This window comes from Balaenoptera borealis (genome assembly GCF_965194805.1).
Source record: "Balaenoptera borealis genome assembly, chromosome: 3".
NCBI lineage: Eukaryota > Metazoa > Chordata > Mammalia > Artiodactyla > Balaenopteridae > Balaenoptera > Balaenoptera borealis.
Genome location: NC_138866.1, coordinates 146642789 through 146655073, shown reverse-complemented (window position 1 = coordinate 146655073; position 12285 = coordinate 146642789). Strand labels below are relative to the sequence as shown.

Below are 12285 nucleotides of genomic sequence, written 5' to 3'. Positions count from 1 at the left end.
ATTTTATTGCTGCAAAACCTAGATTATCAAATTACTGTAAAAAGTTTTGTTTTCTCAGGTTACAGGTTTTAATAGATGTGCAAAGTAAATAAACTATTAAAATTGGGGACAATAACAGTATTTAGCCTCAGAGAATTGCCGTGAAGATTAAATGAGAAAATAAATGTAAAGCACTTAGCATAGAGTCTAGCACAGTGCTGTCCAGTAGAAACACAATACAAATCACAAATGCAAGCCACATATATAATATTAAATTTTCTAGTAGCCAAATCAAAAAAGTAAAAAGAAACTGGTGAAATTAATTTTAATATTTTATTTAACCCAACACAGCCAAAATATTATCTCAACACATAATCAAAATAAAAAATTATTAATGAGATAGTTTACATTCTTTTATCTCACACAGAGTCTTCAAAATCCAGTGTGTGTTTTACACATAGAGCAACACTCAATTTGAACTAGCCACATTTCAATCAATATTCAGTTCAACAGTCACCTTGAGGCTAGGGACTACCATATTGAAAAGCACAGTTAACACACAGCAAATTTTCCATTAAAAAGTGTTGGCTGATATCATCATCATCATCAGACTCTCAGTTTCAGGATCATTTGTACAACCAGAACAGGACTAAAAGAAAAGAGTCTGCACATCATCAGCTCCTGCATCAGTGCACACACTATAAGCTGGTGTGAAAAAAAATCCTTACCTGGCTAATACCAATAGACTGACTGCACTGAGAAGACGACAAGCTGCCTAAAACTTTAAAGTTCTTCAGGAGCAGCAAAAACCCAGCAACTGCAGATTTTCGGGCATCAAGCTGGCTAGCTCAGGAATAGACACAGAAGAAGTTACCAAACAGTACTGATTTCACAGGAATAGGCTTCTGGGTCAGAAAAATTCAGTTAGTTCTGTACAGGAAGGGAATATGTATAAACAATGAAGCACAGAGCAAAATAAATTGAATTTATATACTCAAAATAAGGCATCAGCTGTTCACAGCAATTAGTAGTATAGGAATTCAGCTGAATTTTGCATTATCTACTTAACCTCATGACACTATCTATACTTTCCTCTATCCTGCTGACAAGTCTATGAGGGAAATGAGAACAAGAGTGCTGAAAGGCTGGACAATGGGTTGATAACTCAAATGTAAGTACTAAATTTAGCAAAGGAAATTGCTGATTTTCTCTGAGTTTAAAGGAGCACTTCCTTTCTTCATAGAGGAGTGCAGTGCTTGGTGCCTTATAAACCCTCCATCCAGAAAAATGATACACTCATCTCACTGAGGCTCAATGATTAATTCATGTTATAGATGCTACAATATACAACCTTGGCCTATCAGACATGCTTTTGGGTAAGGAGTAACAACAAACTGTCAATTCTAGACTAGGGATAAATAGCATATGGCTACTTACTAGTTGCTCCTCTGAATATCCATGGGTGTATTATAATATGGCCAATGTGATATTAATTTGGTATCTTATCCTTAAAGTAACAAATGCTTCCCACATATTACCCATCTCATAATATCTTTAGGAGATGGTATTATCATCTCTAGCTTGGGTTAGGAATTTGCATGACTGCTGTGAACAGGTTGTACCAGAGATGACTGCAGAGAGGCCTCTAAGTAACATTAGAAAGCATCACTTCCTCAGATCTCATGGGTGGCTACATACCTGGCAAACATAGCTTTCCGAAGGACAAGTATCAAGGAGTCTCTTATTGACAAGCTGACTTTTAGAAGGGGCTGAAAGAGGAAGAATCAGTAGGTAAAAACAGCAATTTGTTTATTAGCCTTAGCACATTTCTACTCAATACTGTTACCATTTGGCTTTTATAAGAAAGTTTGGCTCTGTTTTATAAACAAGTTGCATTGTTTATTATACTTAGTAATAAGGACAATTTTATGTTTTGAAATACTAAATTGAAACTAGTTGTGAATACCTTTAAACCTACTGTCCTCAATTAATAATTTCCTAAGAGCCTTTCAATTACTTCACTAACTTGAAACTGAATCAAAGGGGAGAGAATAGCACTATGAAGAGGGGGTAAACTTGGAAAATAGACTCTATTTTAATAGAAAGTTTTATGTTCTAGAATCAAGGGAAACAGTATTTCTTACACGTACATATGTGTAAGAAATACATCAGACCTCCACTCGGCAGTTCAACCTCAGTTGTGGTAAGCTCCTTAGGAGTCAAGACTTACCTGCACTGCCTTCAGCAGCCCTTGTACGGTTTGAAGGGGCAGAAAGGACAAATAGTCAAAAGTTTCTGTGACTTTAGAAGAACAACTTTGAAGAACTAAGGGTGAATACATGATGATATTTGAAAGCAGGTCTGAAAAACAGAATCTATAATCAGTTGCCTCTAATAACTAAAAACGTTTCAAATAAAAGGAACATAAAATGGAGAAAGAAATGGTAAAAAGTTTTTTGTTTCTTTCTCAAATAAGCCAAGTACACTGCAATATAGATTTCTACTGATTCTATATATTAATACTTTAAGGTCAATGTAACCAGGATACTTGTAAAATTTCTTCTGTGATAGTGTAAGACTATAAAAATTAAACTGTCTAAAAGAAAGGAAGAAACCCATTATACTGCCTGAATACGTAGCACACATTGTCTTCATATTTCGAAACTGAAATAAATCAATAAATATTTATGAATTTCTATTATGTGCAAGCATAATAATATGGTCCTATAAGGAATATTCAAAAGCACAAAACCTGGTCTCTCTTCCTTCAAGAATGTTAATTTAGCTGGAAGTCAAGAAAAAAATATTTTAAAAGAATGAAAGAAGTAATAGAATGATATCAAAAATCTAATAATTCCAAACATTGTTTATTGTCTAGCAAATGGTAAAGAGAGAGTTTAAACAGGAGTGCAAAGGAAGAGATCATTATGAGATGGTGTGCTTTAGGAGAGCAAAGAGAAGAAGGAATTTAAGCTGGATTCTAAAAGATGGGTAACATTTAGATGCACAAAGAACTGGAAAGAACTATTATATTTAAAGGGAAAAGTACGAGTAAAAGTACAGGAAAGGCAAGTGTAAGACATATTCAGAGAATGGTGGGGAAATCTGTGGAGATAGGGTGAAGCATTCAGAAAAGTAAATAATGGAAGTTAATGCTGGAAAGGCAGGTTGGATCAAATTGTCAAGGACTTTTTTTTTTTTTTGGCCGTGGCACATGGTTTCTGGGATCTTAGTTCTGCGACCAGGCATCAAATCCAGGCCCATGGCAGTGAAAGCACTGAGTGCTAACCACTGGCCCGCCAGGGAATTCCATCAAGGACTTTAAATACCAGGATAAAGAGCTGGTAATTTATGAAAGAAGGTATTGGTGAGTTTTGAATGACAGAGTGGTATTTTAGGAATACTGATCTGGCGGCAATTTGCAAGGAGAATCACTGCAGAGAAAAAAGAAAGCAGGGAAACCAGTTAGGAAGCTGTGGTAGTAGTCTAAATGCAAGGTTATAAGACTGGGAATTAGGCAATGCGTGTACGTGTGTGGGGGAGGGCATAAAAAAGAAGAAAGAGGTAACAGTATGAGGGAAAGAATGAAAGAACTTAGGTACCAAGTGTATTTGAGAAGACTAAAAGGAATTCTAGCCTCTGAGACTCAGAGCCGCGTTTCAGATAACAGAAATAGGGACAACGGAAAGGGGAATTTGTTTGAAGGAAACAGTATTGCATTTGAAATAAAAGGAAAAAAAATACTAAATGGAAATATCCAGCAGGAATGAAGTCATTGAAGTACTGAACTAAGGAAAGAGGACAGTCTTGACATAAAGACTTGGGAGCCATGCCCACAAAAGACCCCACCAAAATAACTGAAATCATGAGAAGGGTATGATATCTGCAAGTGAGAGAATGTATAAAAAGAGGGACAGACACTGCCCACCAGGATGGAGTAAGAGTAACCAGATTTATCTTCCCACTTTAAACATCTACAACAAAACAAGCCAAATTACATGAAACAACAATTTTCAGACACCAGACAAGAAGCAGTACAGACAATGATCCCTGAGAGAGGGGAAATAAATGAGGAGAGGCTTATATAATTGCCCCATCTTACTGCCTGGAGAGTTTCTAGGCAGTAGCACAGAGAGGGGAAACTCAGAATCCAGCAGTCTTCCTGAGTTAGAGAGACAGAGTTGACAATTCAGGAAAGCCAAGGCAGCTAGAATTCACAGGGCAGAGTACCAGAAAGGAAAGAGCTGCATGGAAAGAGAGCCCTGGAGATGTGCAGGTAGCTCCCCTTGTATGTTAGCTGCATGCTAGTCAGTGCATCTGTATGAAAAAACAACCTGAAGTCAGGGAAAAAATCACAGGCAAGCAGTAGGCAAATCCATTCTCAGAGGTCATAAAGGACAGGAAATAGTTTATATTCACAACATCCACAGTGGAGACACCTCATAATATACAAGGAGCATTGCTTTAATTGTAGCACCAAGTTGGCCCTAGATTAAATGCTGTCTGGTCTTACATAACACAACATAAAAATAATCATAAAAAGGATTAAATGCTTTCCAAGAGACTTAAAGCTCAATAATATTTGAAGGAAAAAAAAATCCAGCAAATTAACAATGTGAAATTCACAGTGTCTGCCATCCAATCAAAATTATTAATCATGCAAAGAAGCAGGAAAACACAACTCATGACGAAGAGGAAATAAATCAATAAAAACAGATCAGAAATTACACAATGATAGAGTTAGTAGACAAGGACATTAAAAGAACTAAAATAAATACATGTTCAAGAAGGTAAGGGAAGGAAATTCCCTGGTGGTCCAGTGGTTAGGACTTGGTGCTCTCACTGCCAGGGGTCCAGGTTCGATCCCTGGTTGGGGAACTAAGATCCTGCAAGAAGATGTGGCACAGCAAAAAAAAAAAAAATAGGTAAGGGAAGCATGTTTAAAAAAAAGAGACAGGGAAGATATGGAAGACATAAATCAAACATCTAAAAATGAACATTTTAATGGATAAGATCACTGCAGAAGATTTTGGAATCTGAATTTACAGCAATAAAAACTATCTAAAATGAAACACAAAGTAAAAAAGACTAAAGAAAGGATATCCATGAGCTGTGTAACAACTTACAGCCACTTAACATATGTGTAACTGGAGTTGCAGAAGACTGTGTGTGTGTGTGTCTGTGTGTGCGTGCGCGTGCACCAGTGAGGAAGAAGATGACAGAAAAAATTTTTTGAAGAGATAATGCCTGAAGAATTTTCAAACTTGATGAAAACCATAATCTTACAGATCCAAGCAGCTTAACAAACCTCAACCACAAGAAACATGAAGGAAACAACACTAAAGCACATCATAATTAAATTGCTTAAAACCACTGATAAAGAAGAAATCTAAAAAGAAAAAAGACATTATAAAGAGAAGAAAAAGAGAAGAATGAAAGCAGACTTTTCATTGGAAATGATGAAAGCCAAAATGCAGTACAGCAATATCTTTAAAGCACTAAAAGAAAAAAAGTCAGGCTTCCCTAGTGGCGCAGTGGTTAAGAATCTGCCTGCCAATGCAGGGGACACGGGTTCGAGCCCTGGTCTGGGAAGATCCCACATACCGCGGAGCAACTAAGCCCATGAGCCACAACTACTGAGCCTGTGCGTCTGGAGCTTGTGCTCTGCCACGGGAGAGGCCGCAACAGTGAGAGGCCGGCGCACTGCGATGAAGAGTGGCCCCCGCTTGCTGCAACTGTAGAAAGCCCTCGCACAGAAACGAAGACCCAACACAGCCAAAAATAAATAAATAAATAAATTAATTAAAAAACTAAAAAAAGAAAAAAAAAAGAAAAAAAGTCAATCTAGAATTCTATACCCAATGAAAATGTCTTTTAAGAAGTAACATGAAATGAAGACTTTTTTCTGATACACAGAAGAATTCATCGTCAGCAGATGAGCAGTATAAGAAAATTAAAGGCAGTCCTTCAGACAGAAAGAAAGTGATACTAGATAGAAATCTGGATTTACACAAAGGAAAAAGCACCAGAAATGGGAAACACATGGGTAAAAATAAAAAGACTTATTATTTTTAAAAATTCTTAAAAAGATAAATGTTTAAAGCTAAATTAGGGCTTCCCTGGTGGCGCAGTGGTTAAGAATCCGCCTGCCAATGCAGGGTACATGGGTTCGAGCCCTGGTCCGGGAAGATCCCTCATGCCGCGGAGCAACTAAGCCCATGTACCACAACTACAGAGCCTGTGCTCTAGAGCCTGTGAGCCATAACTACTGAGCCCGTGTGCCACAACAACTGAAGCCCGCATGCCCTAGAGCTCGTGCTCTGCAACAAGAGAAGCCACCGCAATGAGAAGCCCGAGCACCACAACAAAGAGTAGCCCCCACTCGCCGCAACTAGAGAAAGCCTGTGCACAGCAACAAAGACTCAATGCAGCCAAAGATTAAAAAAAAATAAAAATAAAAACAAGCTAAATTAACAACAATGTAGATATAATTCAATATACTGACAGAGAAGTAAAATGCATGAGAATGCACAAAAGCTACTGGAGTAGGGGTAAAAAATGGAAGTATACTGTTGTAATGCTCTTATACTATATGTAAAGAGGTATGCTACTACTTGAAGGTAGACTATGATAAGTTAAAGATGTATATCATAAACCCTAAAGCAACCCAAAAGAAAATAAAACAAGAGATATAACTATCAAATTAGCAAGATAAAACAGAATCATTAAAAACCAAAAAAACTCAATTCAAGAGAAGGGAGAAGAAAAAAAAAGGAACAAAAAACAGACAGACAAAGTAGAAAACAAATAGCCGGATGATAATCACATTAAATGTAGATGGCCTGCCCTGATTAAAAGTCAGAGATTGTCAAACTGGAAAGAAAAAGTAAAACACAATTGTATGTTGTCTATAATAAAACCCAAGTTAACTATAAAGACATAAATAAGTTAAATCTAAAAAGATGGAAAAAATATATCATGTTAACACTGATAAACAGGAAGCTGCAGAGGTTATATTAATATCAAAGTAGACTTCAGAGTAAATAATATTGCCAGGAACAAAAAGGTCATTTCATAACAATTAATGGATCCATTAACCAAGAGGACATAACAATCCTCAATGTTTATGCCCTATAACAGAGTTTTAAAATTCCTGAAGCAAAAACTGATAGAACTGAAAGGCACAGACAGTCATTTCTATAAATACAAAGTCAGAGATTTCAGCACCCCTCTCTTAATAGTTAACAGAATAAGTAGATAGAAAATCAGTAAGGACACAGGAGACTTGAATAATCTGACCTCAGTGATTTATAGAAAACTACCTAATAATAGAATACATATTATTTTCAATAGCATGCAGAACATTTATCAAAATGGACCATATTCTGAGAATAAAACAAGTCTCAATAAATTTTTAAAAATTCACATCATACAAAGTATGTTTTATAACCACAAATTAGAAATCAATAACAGAAAACCTGGAAAATCTACAAATACTTGAAAACTAAACAACACTTCTGAATAACCCACGGGTTAAAGAACAAATCACAAAAGAAATTAAAAGTATTTGGAACGGAATGAAAATAAAAAACAAAATTTATGGGATGCCGCTAAAGCAATGTTTAGAAGGAAATTTATAGTTTAATGCTTGTATTGAAAAAAAAGAGAAAGGTCTCAAATTAATGACATAAGCTTTTAATCAAAAGAAGCACAGACTAACCCAAAGTAGCAGTAGAAACAAAACAAAAAAGAGCACATATCAATAAAACTGAAAACAGAAAAACAACAGAGAAACTCAATGAAACCAAAAGCTGGTTCATGGAGAAAAATCAATAAAATTGATAAACCTATTGCTAGACTAATCAGGAAAAAGAGAAAAGATGCAAATTACGGCTTTCAGGAGTAAGAAAGGGCAAATCAATATAGATCCTAGAGACATTAAATGGAATATTCTGAACAACTTCATGACAATAAATTTGATAACTTAAGATGAAATGGTCAAATTCCTTGAAAGACACAAACTACCAAAGTTCACCCAGAAGATTTAGATAACCTGACTAGCCCTACTTCTATTAAAAGAATGGATTTTGTAGTTAAAACCCTTCACACAAACAAAAGGAAACTTCAATCATCAGGAAGGAAAAAAAAGCAATATCAATATCTAGGTAAATATAACAGACCAGAAGTTGGCACACTTTTTCTGTAAAGGGCCAGACAATAACTATTTTAGGCTTAATGGGTCATGTGAGATATATATACATATATATATCATGAGTTGATATATATATATATATACCCCAACTCAACTCAGCTGGTAAAGTATAAAAGCAAGATAGACAACACATAAATGATTGAGCATGGCTGTATTCCAATAATACTATATTTTATGAACTCTGAAGTCTAAAATTTTCATGTATCATGATATATTCTTCTTTTGATGTTTTTCAATCACTTAAAAGAGCAAAATGAACCCAAAGCAAGCAAAAGGAAGGAAATAATAAAAAGCAGAATTTGGTGAAATTGAAAACAAAAAAAAAAAACAGAGAAAATTCAAACTAAAATCTCATTCTTTCAAAGATTAGTAAAACTGGCAAGGTTCTAAGCCAGATTGATAAAGAAAAAAAGAAAAAAGACATATCACTGATATCAAGAATGTCTAGATTTGGAGATGACATGATTTCTATGTAGAAAATCCTAAGGAATTGCCAAAAAAGCGACTAGAACTAATAAGTGGGTTTAGCATGGTTGCAGGATATAAGGTCAATATTAAAAAAGCAACTATTTCTACACAATAGCAATCAACAATCAGAGATTGAAAATTTTAAAAATACTATTTACAACAGTGTCAAAAAAATGAAATAGGGATCAACTGACAAAAGATATGCAAGATCCACGTACTGAAAACTACAAAACATTGCTGAAAGAAATTGAAGACCTAAATAAATGGAGAGATACATTGTGTTCGTGGGTTAGAAGACTCAATATTGTTAAGATGCCAATTCTCTCCCTAATTAATCCATACATTTGAGGCATTCTCCGTCAAAACTTGAGCAGACCTTTTATAAAAACTGACAAACTGATTAGAATATTTATTTGGAAATGCAAAGGACCTAGAATGGACAAAATTATTTGGAAAAAGAACAAAGTTAAAAGACTTACACTATTGCTTTTAAGACACATTATGATGCTATAGCAATCAAAGACGTAACACACACATAGCTCACTGGAATAGAACAGATTCCTAAAATAGACCCACACATGTATGGTTAGTTGATTTCAATAAAGATGTCATGGTACCTCAATGAAGAAAAGATAATCTTTTCAAAAAATTGTGTTGGAACAACTGGATAGCCTTAAGCAAAAAGATGAACCCTGTTATGTCACACCCTATACAAAATTTAACAAAAATGGATCATAGATCTAAGTATAAGAGCTGAAACTATAGAGCTTCTAGTAGAAGATATAGGAGAAAATCTTAGTGACCTTGGGTTTGGCAAAGATTTTTTTTAATACATGACATAAAAAGCAGGAACTATACAAAGAAACTGATGAACTGGTAACTGATAAATTATAAATGTTGGTTCTTCAAATGACACTGTTACAAAAATTAAAAGTCAAACCACAGACCAGGAGAAAATATCTGCAAAACATATATCTGACAAAGGACTTGTATTTAGAATATATAAATAACTCTTACAACTCAGTAATAAAAAGGGAAACAACTCAATTTTTTAACAATGGACAGAAGACTTGAACAGACATTTAACCAAAGATAATACAGAAATGACAAATAAGCATGGCAAATGTTCAATATATCATTAGGCGTTGAGGAAATGCAAACAAAAACACCATCAGATGCTATTAAATAGCTATTAGAATGAGTAAAATTAAAAAGACTGATCATACCAAGAGTTGGTCACAATGTGGAGCAACTAGAAACACTGCTTATAGGAATGTAAAATGGTACAATGACTGTGGAAAATAGTCTGGCAGCTTCTTAAACTATAAAGCCTACACCTACCATACGGTGTACCCATTCCACTATAACATGTTTCCACACAGAAATGAGAGCATACATCCTCAGAAAGACTTATACATTAATGTTTATAGCAGCTTTATTCATGATAGCCCAAAACTAGAAACAACCTAAAACCTGCACACAGGTGAATGGATAAATAAACTGTGGTTATACCCATATCAGGGAATACTACTAACAATAAAAAGGAATCAATTACTGATACATGTGACAACTACAGAAAAATCTCAAAAGAATTATGCTGAGTGAAAGAAGCCAGACCAAAAAGAAAGGAAAAAAAAAGGAGTACACACTGTAGGATTCCATTTACATAAAATTTTTTAAATTTATAGTGACAGAAAGCAGACCAGACTAGAGATGAGAGGTGGGAAGGAAGAGAGGGATGCAGGAACAAATTACAAAGAGGCACCAGGAAACATCTGTGGGTGATAGATATGTTCATCTTGACTGTGGTGATACTTTCTGTTTTGCAGGTGTATACATATGTCAAAAGTTATCAAACTGTTATACTGTAAATATGTGGACATTGTTATACCTCAATTATACTTCAGTAAAGCTGTAAAGAAAGAAAAAAAGTAGAATGAAGTGTCAAGTACAGAGCTTTGGAGAACCCTGACATTTAAGGACAGAAGAAAGAAAAGGAATCACTAAAGAAGAAAGAAAAACTGATCATAGGCAGGATAAGATGCAAATTATTACAGTTATCAACTTCAGGGGAGTTGTAAACAGTACAGAATGATAGAGAAATTAAGAAAGTTGGTGATTAAGATAAGACCAGTGGATTTAGGCATTAGGATATATGTATTAAAAGAACCAAACATTCAGAGGTCACCAAAGAGACCAGTACTGAAGTCAGAATGTCAAGGGTTAAGAGAACGGGAGGTCAATGAGTGATAGCAGAAGGACAGCACTCACCTGAGAAGTATTCAAACAAAAAAGAGAGAAAGTTGATGCAAGACAGAAGTTTCACTCATTAGTTATATGCCCCTTTCCTTCTTGACAACCATAGACAATATAAATGCATTTATGTTTTACTGGCATCATAATCAAAGATGTCATTAAAGATGTCAATCTACTGTATCATTAAATTTTTTTCCAGGACCAAAAGCATTATGACATTTAAATAAAAATGTTCCTGACAACTTTATCCACCCTTCCAAAGTTCAATACCTATGAAATGAGTGATGGGGGAGGATCCTCTGGTAACAACCCTGTTGAGGACTTGCTCCAGAATTTCTTGTCTGATCATCTCATGGATCTAAAAAGAACAGAAGAACCAATAAAATATTCCTTGGTGACCTTCAGCTTACAATTGTATCAATGCATGTTAGGCAGATTAAAGAACAGTTTGAATATGGGTAAAACTGGACTGTTTATTTCAAAGACAAATATAATGTGAATCATCTGGAAAGAATCACTCAATTCTACCCTCATTCTGTGCTCAGACAATTCATTAGCAGGGCAAACTTTTATTAGCCTAAAAGAGAGATCATATGAAAGTACTGCTACATATAAGGTCCAGCATCAAACAGGAATAATTCTACCTAGGTATCTATAACATGCCAACGTCCATATTCCTGACAGTATGCACAACTTTTATTTTAAAATTTAAAAGCCCATGAAAATTTCTGAAAACTTAGAAAATCTTCACCAAGCCCTTCCTCACTTTCTACAAGTAGAGCAATTGCCTAAAAAATGACCTGTTTTGAATTTTTACTTGAATTTTAGTTAAATTTCATACCTGAACTTGATAACTTTGGGGTACAGACTAATTTCTTTCAGACCTTGGACTAATAATTTGATTATTAGTAAATTCTATGTTCTATAGATACCTTGACAAAGCCAACATCTGTGTGAAATCAAGTGGAACCTTCTTAGTTTTAAAAAAGATTAATTTAAAAACAAAAACCATTTTCTTATTCTAAGAATGTTTTTAATCAGATTATGGTTAAGAAGAGTCATATGTATCTAATACACAACTCTCAAGGACTATTATATGGCATTCACTTCATAGTTCTGGATCAGAACATCAGATTTACATTTAAATTGGCCTCCAAATAACATTTTCAGCAGATACTTTTGGTGTGTAGATACAGTGAACAATTGAATGTAAAGAAGATGTCTTAGAGAAATCACTAGCAAAGCAAATTTGTTTAGTCTCAGATATGATTTTAACTTGAAATGAATTTTTGAAAGCTATTTCAGAAATTAAGATTGAGATGATAGTCATAATATGGTAATGAATTAAAAGAGTGTAAATTCCCCATTTT

General features: G+C 34.7%; 1 protein-coding gene across 2 annotated transcripts in view; it reads right to left on the bottom strand.

Moving 5' to 3' along the window:
• Positions 1 to 12285, bottom strand: part of FANCI (FA complementation group I) — a gene marked incomplete at its 3' end in the record, with an annotated part of 83788 nt that overhangs the window by 37765 nt on the left and 33738 nt on the right. For both annotated transcript variants that reach the window (XM_082385834.1, XM_082385833.1), the window contains exons 14-17: positions 11186 to 11273; positions 2210 to 2340; positions 1678 to 1748; positions 708 to 822 (exon numbers count right to left, since the gene is read on the bottom strand). In XM_082385834.1, coding sequence (XP_082241960.1) covers positions 708 to 822; positions 1678 to 1748; positions 2210 to 2340; positions 11186 to 11273 — 405 coding nt within the window. The remainder of the gene's footprint in view (positions 1 to 707; positions 823 to 1677; positions 1749 to 2209; positions 2341 to 11185; positions 11274 to 12285) is intronic.